Here is an 18,862-nt window from a genome sequence, read left to right on the forward strand (position 1 = left end):
ACTTTATGTGGCTGCCATCTCCGATCCACAATCTTGATAAAGTGGCTCCTACCAAAAATCGAAACCTATGGTGAAAGAGAGCATTCTTCCAAAATCTGGTGCTAAGCCGCCTGACTATTTGGTTTCCCCTGCTGGTTCTGTTGTCTGATCATTGACAATATAATGTGTTGCCAGCTGTCCTGGAAAGATCATCAGACCCTGAGGTCATATTTTTGTGTATAAATCATCTATTGGTAACGTGACCGATTTAGTCAGATGCAGTGAAGTTGAGAGACAGGAAAATTTGAAGTTGTCAGTTATTTTCTGGTCGTCACTTCCCTCTGTCTTCTCAACAGGAATGATCAACATGGAAATGCCGCAGACCTCCTATCAGGCGAAGGAGAACCAGGAGATCATGCTGTAGTGGACGTTCAAACCCGACCTTCCCCCGATGATCTAATAATTTAGATCACATCCTGTTTCATCTACATAGAGGTGTTGAGGTCCCAGAGTCTCAGGATAAACAGTTTGCAGGACGAGTCCAGTTTGACAAAGACATGCTAAGTAAAGGTCGACTCAGACTTCGCATGACTGGACTCAGGATCAATGACTCGGGTCAGTATGCGTGTCAAGTGCTCACAGGTGACGGCAAAACTCTGGCAAACTTTGTCAAACTGTCGCTCAATGTCAGAGGTCGGTGGATTCAGATTCAGACTAAAGATTCTTGTCACTAAAACCAGATATTTTGCTGACTACCCGTTGTTTATTTTCAGCTCTGCGAGCAGAGAATCTGGACCAGAGAGTCATGTCTCCTAAGGAGAAGGGGCTGAGTCAGGGAAAGGTCGGCCTCTTCCTCGGACTGGCAGTGTTCAGCAGCAGCTGCTGTGTTTCTCATTGTCGATTACTGTATCCACACACACACATCCTTGTGTGTTACTAAATCGACTGAAAACAAACCAAATCCAGTTGTCCACTCGGTTTTCCGTTCGAGAAACACAGACAATGGCTGAGTTGCCGTGGTAACTGACTCTTGAGAACCTAACCTGCTCTCTGCAAGTTTTCTTCAACAAACTCTGGATTTCTCTCTTAAAGAGACATTTCCTCATTGATTCAAAGTGTGCATTGAAACACATTAACCAGTATTAATCATTTCTGTGTGGCAGAATCACAATCCTGTTTGTATTTTAGTTTGTTACACAGTCACTGAGTGAAAGTTTCCGCTTTTACGCACATCTGTCATGTCTGTCATGGAGCAGGCCATATCTGGACTGTGGAGGAGCGAGAGGGATCTGATCACTGACTACAGCCTCTCTACACCTCAACCTGACTGACTCATGTTAGCATTACCTGGAGCATTAACTGATGGTAGTTTTAGCAAAAAACAAAAACATGATGTTTGTTACTGACCTCAGAAAACTGAGCAGCGACTCCTTGGAGTGTCTGTTAGTCCAACCAAACGCTGAACAAGATATTTTTACTGAACAAAACGTTCAAATAAACTCTCATTAAGTGAAAATACAGTGAAAGGGTCAAAGTTATGAGACCAAACCAGTAAACATCCTTTTTTATATCTATATAACGTTATATATACCTTCATTGACACGTTGCAGTGGATACGCATTGTTCTGCTTCTCTCCTGATGACGGCTCGTCTTGTAAGTGACCTGTCAATCAAAGATAGCCACGCCCCAAATCATACGATCCTTTATCTTCTATTTTCTTCTAAATGGGGCCATTATTTACGCTGTTAACATTAGATTGTCTTGAAGAAGATTTTTACTAGTGATTGAGACCATAGTGTTGTCCTAAAAACATTTCTGAGGTAATAAATCTCGTGAGAAGTGTCACACCCTGCTAATTAATATGCATGTTTTCTACAAAAAATCCTCATCTTCTGTTAGGGGCGTCCCTTTCTCCTGTCCTGTTGATAAGGAGCTGAGGTTGTACATACAGCCTTATGTACGGAGAGGACCTGAGACCCTGAATTCAAGTGATTACGTACCCTGATAGTTTCCTTATGGAACGAGAATCCATTATTTATCCCAACATTATTCTCCGGCCTGACATCTGCAACATAACACACCGTGGACGTATTCCACGTGAGAGGTTATTTGTTGCGTTGGAGTTTTCTTCATTATATTGGCAATGCAGAGCAGATCAAAAAAGCTTTAGTTTGCAGAGTGAAAAGGAAAGTGACCCTTTCCTGTAAATCACAACCATACCAAACCAACCCATTGACCTCTAGCAAAATAAATAAATAAAATGATAAAATGAAAATAAATGAGTACCTCAAGAACAAAAAAAGGGACACCAACATCTGCTTTAAGTCTCAGCTTATGATGTGAATTGTATGTTTTAATGCTTAAAAGAAAAGTATAGACTGAACCATACAACTGAATTATGTGACTTGCAGCATATCTTAAAAAAACATATTTATCCTCTTCATGGCATCTCCCGAATTGTACAGTTTATAATGTGTTAATTAATGTGTTTTTCTAAGAAGAAAATAGTTGTTCTGGCCCTTGTGTGTGTACATTTTTCATCTTTAGGTTGATGTAATAACAACAAAAATTGTGACCGCTGATTGATGGATATGTGTAAATATGTGTGTCACACTACATTGTGGTCCATTGCGACTTTTACTGAAGTTACAGATCTGAGCACTTCTTCCACTGCTGAACTCTAGTGTTGAACATCAGTAATGTTTTAGAAGTGGCAGTAAAAAGGTGCTTTAGTGTTTACTTTCCCACAGCTTCCTACTGCCTCGAGCAACTTCACCTTAAAAAAAAAGCGTCTGCGGCCCCTCCCTAACTGTCTCAAGTTCAGCTGAAGAAATGATAAACAGACTGTCTCCCCGTGTCAACCATTCACAGGAAAACTTCCAGCTGATCATTTCATCCACAAACATGTAAGTAACTAAAACATTTATAACCTGTGATCCACCGTTTGCATCATTTTGTTGAAAGTTTTGATTTTCAGTAAAGATAAATAACAGGACAAAACTAGCAGGACAAAATAAAACTTAAACATAAAAGTTTTTATGTTGTTTTAACACTTATTTGTCGCCTATATATTAGTGTGGGTGGTGATGAAATATATTTTCTGCAAAGTTTCTTCCAAGAAAACAAATCTGCACTGGCTGAAAACAACAACAAAGAAATTCAGCTTCAACAGATTTGTTTCTTGTCTTCGAAACAATTATATTTAGGATTATGAGCAATAAAACATCAGTTTTCCTTCTCAGACTCCCCATAACTACAATTAAATTGTTTTTTTTATGACTTTGTTGTCTAAAAACAAACTGGTCTGAAAATATCAGAATCATGAACTGTGCAGCTTTTTGACCATGATACAATTTTGAACACCATCAATATTAACAACAGTTGGTACAGATACTGAGAAGTTTTAATATGCATGTGGTGTTTTTGGTATTAAACCTGTGAAGTCCAGGAGATTTTGGTTAAAATTTGTCAACTTCCTATGCATTCATTTCTGTCTGTTTAACATCTTTCAGTCTGTCCTTACATCACATGCATGGCTCCTTTTTCTCCACACAAACTTGGCTATCAGTCAGATTTTTCATTTTATTTTAATTAATAAAGTATAAAGCTGCCGAAATTTACAAACAAAAGACACAGGTTTCTATGGAAATGTACCATTTTTTAAATTATTATTATTATTATTTATTTATTTATTTTTTTTACCATTTATACACACAAAAACAGCAGAAAAAATAATAATAAATAATAAAACTACAGAACTGTAAATTATAAGAAGTAATAGTTTTCATTGTACAAAGAAAATTCACATTTTAAAAATGGTCTAGAAACATAAATGGCACACTGTGAAAGTTCCTATGATTGCACTTTCAACTGGCTTTCTCAGCTTGTTTACATATCATATATAAATAAAGTTATTACTGTAAATAAAACATGTATTTTCAAGAAATAGATGGACTCCATAGGGTTAATATGGAGTTGACCATAGTTGTCTTTAGAAGAACAACTAAGAAAATGTTAAAACAACTGTTTCCTCTGCAGCTCAGTGTCTGACTGATTCAGTGGAGACAAAGAAGTTGTTCAGCAGGAAAAACCGTCACGCTCGTCCATGCACTCGGGGAGGAGTGAGTGGTTCGTGGGAAAATCTGAGAGACAAACGGCACAAACAACATGTACAGGTGGGAGTTACAATGCTTTCAGAAAAAAAATCCCTGCAGTGGTTGGTTATGTTGCAACCTTAAACCAAAGATACTAACTCTCCTTATCAAAATGCTCGTTTTCTCATCAATTTCAACACAATAATGACGAAGTGAAAACATAGTTTTAGATATTTTTTGCAAGTTAAGACTTGTTAATGTGGCTATTCAAAGCAACAGATTAAAACACCTGAGCATTATGTTAGCACAGCTGGAAACTGTTTTGTGCTGATTTGAGCACCAATAAAATGATCCTTCCTCAGGCTGGAAGTATCTAAAGGTAAAGATGGAGATTTGTACAGATTGAAATGATTATTTCTGCCCTTGTCAATGTCTTTACGATATTTTTGATTCATTCTGTAACTATTTTCATGAATAGTGTATACTAGTGTATAAGTTAATGCATCTATCCATTTTCTTCCACTTATCCGGGGCCGGGTTGTGGGGCAGCAGACTAAAGCAAGGTATTCCAGCTCCTCCTGAGGGTGGACTGCCCATTGGAAGCATCGAGTTCAGAGTTACCCCTAAATTCTACTGCAGATTCGGCTGCAGATCCATCGGCAGAGCTGTTACACACTCATTATAATCACTGTGTGAGATTCCACCGACTCCAGATCCGCTGCGCATGGCCATCCGTCAGCCCTAGCAACACTTGCGCAGAGCTTCTATTTTTGAGGGACGACGGAGCACGGCGCATCAATTCGGCACAGAGCAGATCGTTCGGGGCAGGAAGTCGTGCACAGACACAAAATAATACATCCGGTATATTTTCAAAATAAAATACCTCAGGTTCACGGCGGCGGACACTCTGTGCACACAGTGTCCGGTGCTTGTTGTAAACAAACAGAGATCGCTAAGTGAACACCTCCTGCAGCAGCAGCACATACACACTGTACTTCTACAAAGCTAACTGTAGCTAACTGCCGCTAACGAGGTTGGCCGACCTCGTTACCGATCGTTAAGACGGGGTCGCTGGATTTGTATCCAGTCATTGATGAGGAGATGTTGTTTCTCTTCCGGTTATATCACTTGATTATGCGTGAATTTGCAAGATCACTTGCGTCCTCGGGACACAGCTGTTGTGGACGGACCCGTTTCGGAGTCGTATCGCATCCAGTGTAATTCCGGTGTTACGCTCGTCGCCATCTTGTTTCTGATACGGGGAGCAGACCATATCTGGACTGTGGAGGAGCGAGAGGGATCTGATCACTGACTACAGCCTCTCTACACCTCAACCTGACTGACTCATGTTAGCATTAACTGATGGTAGTTTAAATGTTGGTTACTGACCTCAGAAAACTGAGCAGCGACTCCTTGGGAGTGTCTGTTAGTCCAACCAAACGCTGAACAAGACATTTAATAAACAAAACGTTCAAATAAACGTTTAGTGAAAATACAGCGAAAGGGTCAAAGTAATGAGACAAAACCGCTAAACGTCCTTTTTTTATATCTATATAACGTTATATATAACTATATTGACATGTTGCCGTGGATATGCATTGTTCTGCTTCTCTCCTGATGACGCCTTGCGTTGTTAGTGACCTGTCAATCAAAGGTAGCGACGCCCCAAACCATACGATGCTTTATCTTCTATTTTTCCTAAATCGGACCATTGTTTACACATTTAGATTGTCTTGAAGAAGATTTCTTACTAGAGATTGAGACCATAGTGTTGTCATGAGATTTTTTTTTTTTTAAATCAAGTGAGAAGTTGACTCATTTTGTATTGCGATAAATAGGACCAAAATGCGTCTGCAACTGCTGTCAGCGCCCCCTGCTGGAATTTTAGGTATTTAAAGGCATTTAAAGCTTGGCCTCATTGCTCAGACCCGGAGGTTGCCACCTGGTTCTGGGTCAGTCCCGGGGCCTCCTACCAGCTGGAAGGATCTCTAATGGGAGGCGCCCAGGAGGCATCCAGATCAGATACTTGAACCACCTCATCTGGCTCCTTTCAACGCAAGTCCAATGATAATAATGACTAATGTGTGTGTGTCTCCTCTCACAGGGAGAAGATGATCTGCAGCATCCTGCTGCTCCTCAGCCTGGCCTCCTGTGTCTCTGTTAGTCTGGATCTGAATCAGATTTATTGGCCAGGTATGTGTGAACATACTCGGAATTTGACTCCGGTTTCGACTTTCTCTCTTCTACAGATAATACAGAAATACTAGAAAGAAGAAAAAGACATAAGAAAAAATAGGTACACGGCCATGATGGTGAGCAAAATATTTATTATTGCAACGGAAGAATGAAATAGTTCTATAAATAAATAAGCAGTTTAAACAGTTTGTGTGAGTGGTCTGCAGAGATGTTTCCTACCCCTGGACCAGTATAAGTCCTGGATGCAGCGCAGGTCGGCCCCAATGATTCCTTCTGCAGACCTGATTGCAGTCCTGGTTTCAGTCTGTTCCTGTCCTGTTTGGTGACCGAGAAGAAGAAAGTCCTCACTCTCTCTCTCTCTCTGTCTCCTCAACAGAAAGACTCTTCAAGGGTGAGGCTCAGAGGTCCTACCAGGCAGAGGAGAACCACAACATCACACTGGAGTGGTTCTTCCCGTCTACCTTCCACATTCCCTTCAACTCTTTAATCATTTACTGTGAACTGAAAAACCGTATGAGGTCCAAATGCCTGTATGATCTATATTATGGCGTCGAGCGGCCAGAGACCCTGGATGATCATTTTGCAGGACGAGTCTGGTGTGACAGAGACGCCCTCAAACATGGACTACTCAGACTTCAGGTGTCCAGACTCAGGGCTAATGACTCCGGCGTGTACCGGTGTCATGTGGTCACTTATGCCGTCACAGTTGATGAATGCCGCCTCAGCGTTACCAGTAAGTTGATTCAGCAGAATAAGAACCTGAGAAGAAAGTCACTGTAGACTTCCTCAATCCAAACCTTCTTTTCTTCGCATGGATGACACATATTTGTTTGTTCTCTTCACAGCAGCGAGGGATCGGTCCAACCCGAAGAAGATTGGCCTTTACTGTGGACTAGCGGCAGCCGCAGCAGCTCTGCTGGGTCTTTGTTTCTATTTCTTTATCTACTCTCGGCACAGAGAACAAGGTTTCTGCTCCTGTTTTGGATTTGAGAGACTTCCCAGATCAGCAGGTGGATCAGTGGAAACAGTTATATCAATGACTTTAATGTAACAAAACTGTTAGAATTCAGTTTTAAGCCATGGACCAAAAGTTTCTTATTGGCTGGCCATAATCAAGTGGGGGAGCCATTCATTCCTGATTAGGAGTAGAAACGGCCTTACACCATGGTCACAACAAGAAAAAACATGAAAGAAGGGAGATGGTTTGTTGACTGCTCAGTTTCTGTACCTGTGTCAGGTGGGTTAACCCATGTAGGCCTAAAATGCCTGGAAAAAATGCCTGTTAAACCTATGGGCGATTTTAAAATAACCACCTAAAACCGGAAGTTTTTTTGGAAATTCAACAAAAGTGTCAACACCTACTAAATAGGTAATAAATTATACCCATGGCTGTCATGAGAAGTTGAGTTTATTTGTACAAACCTTCAATAAAGTTTTTTTAAAAATCAACAAACTCAGCAAATAGAGAAGAAAAGGCCTTTTCGCCTTTTATTGAACAGGAGAGTTTAAAGAGACAGGAAAAGCAGTGAGAACTAGAGCCTCAACACATGTGGCAGGTGCTCTGCAAACTGAGCAGCACTATTTTCAATCAAAAATGTAAAAATAAAATGTCAGTGCAGCATTATTTTCAATAAAAATAAACTTAAAGTGCACTAGTATGACTGGATATGGACGGTACGCTATTGTTTACAGTTGTATGTGATGATGCCTGAATAAAAATCCTATGCATAATACTAATACATGCCCATTAGCAAGATGTAAACATGATATGACCATTGGAAGAAATAGACATAGTTCTCATTAGCCTACTGTAATAAAAATAATAATAATAAACTAGAAAATTTCCTCTGGGGAAATTCTGAAAGGGCCACGGGGGCTACTGCCGGTGTGTGTACACTATGATGATATTCTTCAGAGATTTCAAACTATGCCCTTTAACCTCAAAATGTGTGCGTGTGTGTGTGTAGCGAAAATCGCATAAGGTTACCTGTGTGTGTGTGTAATTAAAATGACATAAAGTTACCTGTGTGTGTGTGTGTGTGTGTGTGCACGTGTGTTTGAAGCATGTGTATGCATGTGTGAGGAGTGTGCACGCTTACGTGCATGTGTGTGTGTATCTGCAACTGTAATCACATCAAAGATCAAAGGCAATCAGATCAAAGCAATCAACAGAATTAACTGGCACTTGTTCCGGCATAGTGACAACAGAGGTGGACAGGCTGGAATTTCTGGCCTCGAACAGAAAGCATTTTTGGCAAAACCATAATACCCATTATTGATCCGACTTCACTTTGAGCGTCCTGAGTTCTTCCTGAATGTCTACATGTTTTTTTTAAAGAAAAATGAAAAAATAGCTTTGTTAGAGCGATCTACAAAAACGTAATGTCCCTTTTTCTGAAATCTTCCTGCGTTTTTAATATGGGAGCCAATGAGGCTGTTGGTGCGTGTTGGTGGCGCATCTGTGCGTCCTACGCCCAAACTATAACTCTGACTGCTTTACCAGAGGATTGTGAATGAGAAGACAAATTTTCCTACGTTTCTATATATAAATTATTTCTGTAGCGTGGAATTTGCGGCCTGGAGCGCAGTTTTCAAATTTATTTTTTGACAATTTTTTCTCTCCCTACACTCTGGCGATGATGTCACACACTGACACGAACATTCCGTGCAATACACACCCATTATAATCTCAGAATTTCTCCAAAAATGATCATGGTCATTGAACAGGGATTGATAAAAAACTATATGACCTATCGAAACGTGGATTAATACACCGATACACAAGACTTGTGTCTACTGTTTAAAGTTTAAATGGAGTCTTTAGGTGAAATTATGCCGGAGAAGTAGACATTTAAACATCTCCAATTGTTGTTCTTTTTCGCTCATTTTTTGTCGGCCGTCCCATTCATTTCAATGCAAAATTTTGGGCAGTTACGTCGCGAAAAATTCGTATTCTGTAGAGAAAAGTAATAGCACACCGATCCCGATCAAACCGCACGTTTTCGCTTCGCCCCGAGCACTGGTCCCTACAGCTATTGATGTATGGTGCGATTGCCCCAAGGCCCTAACTAATAGAACTAGCACTTTGACCCAAACACATAACTCAGGAAACAAAGGAGTACTCAGTCAACAAAAGATTACAAACACATTCTCATTTATTTAAAACACAAAAACAACCAACTTGCAGAATAACACATTAAAAGAAACAAGGGACAATTATGAAAAAAACAAAATAGGACTTATATTATAACTATAAAAAAACATATCTCCCTCTAGGTCAGGGATGGGCAACTTAACATATTTCATGCTCAAATACATGTACACTGCAAAAAAGGTGTGTCTAAAAACAAGATAAAAACACTAAATCTGAGGGAAATGATCTTGCTGCATGGACAGATCATTTCACTTGACAAGATTTCTTAAAATTAGATTATAAAAATCTAGAAATAAGCATGTTGAACACTTAAAATAAGAAATTAACTCTTAAAACAAGATAAATGATCTAGCACTTCTAAATCTAATTTTGTTTTATCTTAAGAGCCAAATAATTTGCAGTGTATAACAGTATAAATAGGAATACAAAAGGTTTGAAGCAAATAAAAAATTACCACTCACTGTGATTTCAGTGCAAGAACAGCAGACCAACATTAATTTCAAGAACTTATAATAAAACTATAAAAAAACATTTAACTAGTCCCTAATTGTGTCTTTGACACAATTAGGTCATTAGATCACCGTCAGGACAAACATTTTTGCCCCAAATTCCACATCACGGCACTTGGGGCAGCTGGGCTCATGGTTTACCCACTGCTCAATGCATACCTGGCAACCTATCAGGCTACGGCAGCATGAGCTGGCCACGGGGTGCTTCATGGGATCTGCAAGATTCATGAAGATTGTCAGCAAAATCAGAAATGTGTTCATCAGTATTTTCATGTCAATATTCACTCAAATCTTGTTACAGCATAACAGAATGTATTACATATTCCATATAGAAAATACATGGATTCATGCAGGGATGTGAGCTGCTCAGTGAACACAACAGACAAATTAAAGGAACTTAACCTACTACAATCTCTGTACTCATGAGTAGGTTAAGTTCCTTTAATTTGTCTGTTGTGTTCACTGAGCAGCTCACATCCCTGCATGAATCCATGTATTTTCTATATGGAATATGTAATACATTCATGTTTTATCTTACACACCTCTACAAATGACGCACTTAAATGTGGCCTTCACAGAGGCCACCTCCTCATCCGTCAAGGCTATGGTTTTGACCTTGTTGGCCCTGGCGAATTGTCCCAGGTCCTGGAGGGCTCTGGAAATTGCTGGCAGCTCCTCTGCTGCCAGGACCAGCTCCTCCATGTTGGCCAAAGCGCCCCCATCTGTGACACTTGTGGAAGAAGGTAAGATATAACAAATTAGCTAATGAGACAAGATAGCTGTGATTCTCAAATTTTTAACTTAGCAACACTGAAGTTAGTCCTGAGTAGATAACCAACCAGCTACTGTATTTAGATTACTTGCTTGGACTTGCAATATAATTGAAGGTAGTCTAGTTGTGAGCTATAAGGTTAACATCTTTAAATGTATATATTTAATGAAGACAAATCTAAAAAGAACATCGTAACACTGCCATCCATATACCATATGCTCCCTAATTGCACAATGTGCATGAAAAGTCAAATTTAAAATCAAGCTCAGGTGGACACATTACATTACATTACAACCTGGTGATAACGCCACACCCAATCAGGCAGATGTTTACTGCTGTATTTAGAATACCTGAGCGACTTGTTTGTTTTGGATAAATGAAACACTTCCTACCCACTCCTCCTCTTCTTCCTCCTTTGCAGCTCTTGGTAGTCGGTTTCGGGGACTGCAACAATTTTCCTGGCATTCTGTTTCCAGAATGCCAGACTTACAGAAAAGATACAGTTGATTATTTGATTGCATGAAGAGAATCAGTACTTTGTTTCTTTAGCAGTATAATAAGCTTGTTACATGTTTCAACCTGCAGAAGGGAGCAAGTTAGATTTACTCTCATGTTAAAATGTCCGATTTCACAGTAGAAATAAACATGTTTACAGCCTGGTTCAAACGATGCCTCTACTCTCAAAAGCTGATTTCCCCTTCCATGTCAACTCTGAGAGGGGGGGAATTATTTTATATCTCACTAGTTTAAGTTTCGAAAATTCTGCATAATGAAGCGGTCCCCGCTCTGAGTGACAGGTGACGTAGCTGACGGCACTAGCCACTAGCTGTGTGTAGCTGCTAGCACCGTGGCTAATTTCCCTGTCGGCTGTCGGAGAGTTTTACAGGCAAACATCGGACTAATAACACCACCTGCTGTGTGGTGAGCTGTACCTCTGCTCCACAAGAAGCCCAGGCTCCAGTTGTTGGTGAGTGTTATTCTCATTTTATTTATTTATAAATTATCATTTATTAGCGTTCACAGTAGTTTGTTAGCCAGCTAATGTTGCCTTCGATGCTAACGGGAGTGAAGTAAAGAAGATATTATTAAACCGGTATGGTTATTGAAGTCATAAGTAATACAGAGGTGTTATAATTTATTTTGTAATACTTGGAATCAAAAGGCGTGTGTGTTTGGAAAATAAAGCTTCATCGTGTTAGTATGGTAACATTATGCAATGTTACGATGACTAAACTAACCATTACATCAAGTTAACGCTACACTCGGCCCAATTTAAAGTGTTGAACTGTTATTACAATAATGTCTGTGTAATTCATGAAATATTCGGTAACGTAAACTTTGACGGTGCATGACCTCAGACTATCTTTTTTTTTAAATTTAATATCATTATCAAAGTGGGCATTTGAATATTAAAACACTCCAGAAACCAACTGATTGTGATTAGACTTAGTTGACATATGACATTAAGCTGCTTTTCAGGAGGAACTGTGCAAAGCAGTATATATTTTACTTACATCTCTATTTGTCTGTGTAAAGTTTTCCTCTGCAGGTGATGCAGGTAGGGTGGACCTCTGATTCTCCACCAGGCGGCAATCTCCGTGCCTGAGCATGGAGGCCACCAGGAAGTGCTTTAAGCCTGCAATTCACCGAAAATTCCAGTAGGGGGTGCTAAGTTTGGCTGCAAAAGAAATGCCCATTCATTTTAGTGCTAAATTTGAAAACTTCTCACTTGATTTATTACCTCAGAAAAAATTTACAGGGACAACATTATGGTCTCAATCGCTAGTAAAAAATCTTCTTCAAGACAATTTGATGTCAATAGTTCTAATAATGGCCCCATTTAGAAGAAAATAGAAGATAAAGAATCGTATGATTTGGGGCGTTTCTAGCTTTGATTGACAGGTCACTGACAAGGCAAGCCGTCACCAGGAGAGAAGCAGAACAATGCGTATCCACAGCAACGTGTCAATAAAGTTATATATAACGTTATATAGATAGAAAAGAGGATGTTTACCGATTTGGTCTCATAATTTTGACCCTTTCACTGTATTTTCACTTAATGACAGTTTATTTGAACGTTTTGTTCAGTAAAATATCTTGTTCAGCGTTTGGTTGGACTAACAGACACTCCAAGGAGTCGCTGCTCAGATTTCTGAGGTAAGAAAGATACATTTTGTTTTTGTTTTTTGCTAGCCAAAACTAACATCCGAGTTAATGCTCCAATTAATGCTAACATGAATTAGCAGCAGCTTCTCTCAGTCGGGTTGCCGGTGTAGAGAGGCATGTAGTCAGTGTCGTCAGATCCCTCGCGTTCCGCCACAGTCCAATTATGGTCTGCTCCGCGTATCGGAAAAAAGATGGCGACGCAAGATGACGACGAGTATAACGCTGAACTCGAGGCTTCCAACAGGCAGTCCACAAACCAATGGGTGACGTCACGGTGACTACGTCCATTATTTATATACAGTCTATGTGCTCCACATGAGGAGACAGAACTGAACTCAAAACATCAACAACTTATGAATATCTGAGGTTTCGTATTGATGTTTTCATGAATGTCTAATTTGACTTAACTCTGTTTTTGCATTGAATCATATTATTAAAAGCACCCATTCATCAGCTTCCTGATTGTTTTCTCACATTTTTTAAATTAGACATCCATCCCCTGGGAAAAGAGTTGAGCATAAATGCTAATTTTTTTATCTGTGTTGTATTATTATATCAGATATTTTAAATCACTCAGCAATAAAGACAGCATTAGCTCAAATGTAAATATAATTTATTGAAATGCATAAAACACAAAAAGGTGGGCAATATTTAAGACTAGAAAAGTTCTCCATGTTAGTGAGCAGCTTGACCTCTGACCTCCCCCATGATGCTGCTGCTGCTGCTGCTGCCGTCACAGTGGAAGAAGAAGACATCTGGACAGCTCTTCCTCAAAGAAGAGGAGCAGTCTTTCCACCCAGCCACACCAGCACACACTGATGTCCAGCAGCTCACTGGACACAGAGCTGTCACCAATGATTCACATTGTGACTATGGGAGGAAAATAAATGAGAGTATTAAATGCTTCAGGTAAAGAAATATAGTGAACCACAAAAAACACTTCCAAATGAGTGAAAGCCACTTTTGCTGATACAACCAAAAACAGTTGCTGGTCCCCCATAGAATGCCTTTAAAGCCCAGAGGCATCATAAGGCATCATAATTCATGTCCTGATGACACCTCCAAAAGTTACTAAAATAGAAATTAATGAACCAGATTCATCCTTTAACATTGTGATTTTAGTCATAGTCAGAAATAGATTTCCTAGAAGTATAAAATTTGTGTTCAAGGTACAAAAGTTTAAATATGCAACACTCATAATGACATTTTAATCTTTGGTTGGGTATTTAGTTATTTTACACAATGTCATTGCAAGTTTGCAGAATATACAGTCACATCTGAGAATAATCGTTAGTGTGGGTATTCTCTTCAAATATTCTCCATTCTTAACGAATACACTGAAACTGAATAAGCTCCTGACATCGCTGGGAACATTCTCTGATGTAGTCTAGTGTTAACACATCTATTTGTTTTTGTTGTTGTTTCTGTTGTATTTCATTGTATCTCTACTTTGAAGCTTTTAGTGGATTATGCCATTTGTAAATTACAAAAACTGCACTTGTTTTTGTATCAAATTAATATTTCTTCTCCTCACACATTATCAAATATTTAAAACTCATACATCTTGAACAGTAATAGAGGTCTCATAATTTTATTCATGTTTATCCTGTGGCTTTTTCGAAACTTTCCCTCCTCACTAGTGGCTGCCATGTTACTGCTGAACTGTGAATTAAAGAATTACTTCACCTATGTTGCAAAACAACAAATAAACAGTATGCATCAAATCCGGCATAAAGAGCAACACTGCATAGTCTTAATTTAAGTTTTTATTGACATATTTTGTTGAAAATATTATCTATCTTTGAAGTAATAAGTATGCACATCTTTGCCTTGGCAGGGACAACTCAGTGGGAAAGTGAGCCTCTCCACTGACAGCAAAGATTGTACACGAGGATCGGTCTGATAGTCTGGTCTCTGATTCCATAGATGAGAGAACTTAGACATCTTGGTAAAATGATAATAAACACATAAAGAAATACTTGTATTTGCAGAAATGTTAGCCTGTCTAAGACTTTATGGATAGCCATAAGCAGTGGTTTGTATATGGTTAAAGACTGACTGAGGCCCAGCTGCACCAGATGTAACAGCAGTGTGTTACGAGCCTTTTGGGTTGAAGCTTTGTCCGTGGAGGCTGACCTGGCTGCTATTATCACACCGATATAGGAGCAAGTCACAACCACACCAGCTGAAACAAACAGAAAAAAAGTGAAGGCTTCATCATAAACACCAGACATTGGGCCAAGCAACATAGTTTGTATGCCACAAAAATCTTTCATCTGCAGGCTCTCTAAGTCTTCAAATGGAAACTCTGAAAATAAAATAACTGTTGTAAGAACATTTAGTGAACTGATGGTCCAAACCACAAAGATAGCTAATTCTGTGTTTCTGATGGTGACGATGGTAGAGTGCCTCAGTGGGTAGCACACAGCCACAAATCTCTCCAGAGACATCACCACCAGTGTGAGAGGAGAGATTTCACTTGAAAGATCAGTCAGCATAAAGAAAACACCACATACAGGATATGTCAACCATATTCTACAAGCAGACAGTATGTATAATAATTGACTCAGAGCCATCTGTACAGTGTCTGCAAAAAGGAGGTTAAACAGAAGAACATACCGTGAGGTCTCACGAAACACAGTTTTACTTCTCAGGGTGAATAACATGGTCCCATTAATGAAGAGAAACACACAGCATGGCACTGTAGTTACAATGGACATCAACACTAAAGCAAGTAGCCCCTGATACTGCATTCCAACAGTGTTGTTGGTCTGACTCTGATTTTCATATGACATCTGAAGCATCTAACACATCAAAAGTATTTGCCATTGAAGCATGAAAGCACAGTTAATTTTGTTCAATTTCTGTTCCTATAACAGTTAATATCCATCATCCTCCCATCCATCTGAAGGGTGTCTGTTAAATTCAAAGGCAAAATGCAAATAGTTATTGTAGTAGAGGCAGTGTCTGTTTCAATGCAGGCATCACCTTTCTGCAGGGTTATGAGCTCAGTCATAACACCCGGTTCATGTGACAACATCAAATTTAAACATGAGTAACATATCAGTAATTGGTGATGCAATGTAGCTCCTCCTCTACCATTATTGTTTTAATTCCATGGTGGTTGCAGTAGTGAACGGCTGGTGAAGCCGTGGTATTGAGTTCCCTTCAAAAAACCTGCTTGACCAATCAGAGGTCAACAACAGCTGTCAAACGTGATGTTACACCCCTGTGTTATAGCATCATAAAAGTCTTTAACAACCATCAGTATTATGAAAAAAAAACACATACATGTCAGAAATCCTCACTGGTAAGAATTTATTTAACATTAACCTATTTTTTTAAAGTTTGGTCCATATCCCATCTACTAACAGACTGCAGTCAGCCACTAGGAGGTGCTGAAGAGACTTTGGCTTCAGCTTTAGGAAGCAATCATATTGTCACTGAATATGAAGTCTGTAGGCCCTTTCATAGTGCGTTCTCGCAGAAGTCTCGCTATATTGCTGTAAAGATCAATGTGTGCTTTTCGCCATAGAGCATTCATAGTGATCCCACGACGGTGTGATATTCGTGCCCATTCATACTACACAGTCTAATCTAAGATTATTCACTGTGCTTGCAAAAGTGAAAAAGTGTGTGTGTGTGTGTGTGTGTGTGTGTGTGTGTGTGTGCATGTGTGTGTGAAGCTGCATGTTTTCACACAAAGGCTCATAAAATACCATGCTGTGAAGGTTGGCCTTGGCCATTTATGGCTATATTAGTTACTACAAAACTGTGTGATGGCTACAAGCCAATTGAAACTATATTTTATGTGAATCAGTGTGTGAGTAAGTGAAAGTCCTGGGAATCGTTGGCGACCCGCGGGGGGTGGGGGTGGGGGAGTACTCTATTAATATTTGACTATTCGGTGGCTCCGTCGAATCCGCAGCTTTCAAAAGAGGTATTTGGTATCATTGTACGCCTTCCAGAGGTTTTATAATCCGACATGGGACAACAGTGTTTTTGGGGAGTTTGTCCAAATCATTAAATCCCATATGATACGTTTCTTAGCATAATAATCCATAATTCCGTCAATGAATGTTCTCTTGACCAATGAGGTGATCTGTAGGTTTCATAAACTCAAGGCATCCTGGGAGAGAGACATCTCTCTGTTCCTTGCCACATGCACAAACTGGAGGGGAATGCCATATTGAAAGTTGAGTGATAATGCTGTTGCATTTAAATCCACAAACTGTAAATATTGTGGCTTGAAACAGAAGTTTGAAAGGGCCTTATGACCCAACATGAAAGAATTTTTAAACTTGAGGCAATGTTTAGTCTTGCAGTTGTTTTTTGTAGATTATATTAACCATGGATACAAAAGTGCATGGCTTTAAGTATTTTACCTGAAGGAAAAATGCCCTGCAGTCATGAAAGAAGGCCTGTAGTTGGATGACCTGTGAAGTCAACAAAGGCCTTATCGTCTTGCATTAAAATGCTTATCCGATTACAAAATATGAGAATCTGTTTTCTTTACAATTACAGCTAAAGTTTTTTTCTGAATAGAGCTACTGTCTTTAAATATTGATTACTATCAATAAATACTGTATGACCACAACCAATGAGGTTGTGTTTTCAGTTTGTTTATCTATTTGTCAGCAGGATTACAGAAAAATCACTGGCTTAATTTTTATGAAACCCTCTGGAAACATGCACTTTTGTTAACACTGTACAATTGGCCAATTGTGCTGCATTCATGAGGTTTTGACATGATCAGAAACATTGGATTGTGATCATATTTAATGGTTTACTTGACCCGTTTCCTTTACTCTTTGGAGTCAACTTCAAAGAGTAAAGGATTGTACTGGAAATGGCTTTTAATGTGATATTGAAACTGTCTGAGCAATAAAATACAACATATCTTTGTTGAATGTAGTCTGTGAATGTTCCTGTGTTGGTAAATGTTGTGCTAGAGATTAGGTAAATCACACTGTTGAGTAGGGCTCATGAGTTATGACAAATACATGTAAAAATGTGAAGAGTTGCAAGTAAAGTTAATCATGACAATGAGGGATTTGGGTGAGCATAGTCTTGTGAGCTTCACCATGTCAGGCTCCTGTCCAGCATGCCAGAGGTGAGGGAAACCTCAGGGCAAGCTTGGGGACAGCAGCAGCATGCAGGACAGCTGGATCCACCCAGGTGGTAAAATCACAAGTTTTAGTGTGTTTATGTGTCTTAGTAGATTGTTTCCTTATCCCGTTGTTGTCTTTTTGTTGTCTCTTCTCCCTTTAACCTGTCCATCCAACCTGCCCAATCTCTGTACTGGTGACTTTTTGTTTTATCTTACAGCTCATTTAATATAACTCTAGACTAAAACCTGCATCTCTACATATGTTATTAATATTAATATTTTCATGATCATAACTATCTGAGAACAAGTCACAGACACATGGCAGAGTAAAATACTGTAACATGTACAAACAACATATATGATCCCTTATTCATTTGAGACATTCAAATTTCAAAAACATTGGAAAACTCAGATATGTATTATTCTTGTCATTACTCGTTTTTTGAATAGCCTATGGAGTCACATTATTCGGCATGGTGTACCATCTTGAGAAAAACATTTGTTTTGTACATGTCACACACAAAAAACTTTGAGTTTGTAGTGTAAAGCATTTACTTTAAATTATTACTGGCTTTCCACCAACACCACAGATTTGGAGGATGGCTCATACATCTTGAACAACAATATTGGTCTCGTCATTTCATTCATGATAATCATTTGGCTTTGGAGAGACTTTCCCTCCTCACTAGTGGTTGCTATGTTACTGCTGATCTGTGAATTAAAGATTTAGTTAACACATGTTGCAAAACAACAAATTAACAGTATGCATCAAATCCTACTTAAAGAGAAACACTGCATATTCTTAATTTAGTTTTAATTAGAAACACATATTTTGTTGAAAATATAATATATAATACATATACATATATAATAATATGTAT

The 18,862-nt window shown here is 39.1% G+C and overlaps 1 protein-coding gene across 1 annotated transcript; it reads right to left on the reverse strand.

The window, feature by feature from the left end:
• Window positions 1–14,715: 14,715 nt before the first annotated feature.
• LOC131973819 (odorant receptor 131-2-like) lies at window positions 14,716–15,666 on the reverse strand. The gene has a single exon (XM_059335912.1). It carries the CDS (start codon window positions 15,664–15,666, stop codon window positions 14,716–14,718), a length of 951 nt encoding a protein of 316 aa, XP_059191895.1.
• Between the last annotated feature and the right edge of the window lie 3,196 nt (window positions 15,667–18,862).

Source organism: Centropristis striata, chromosome 6 (assembly GCF_030273125.1).
Source record: "Centropristis striata isolate RG_2023a ecotype Rhode Island chromosome 6, C.striata_1.0, whole genome shotgun sequence".
NCBI classification, from domain to species: domain Eukaryota; kingdom Metazoa; phylum Chordata; class Actinopteri; order Perciformes; family Serranidae; genus Centropristis; species Centropristis striata.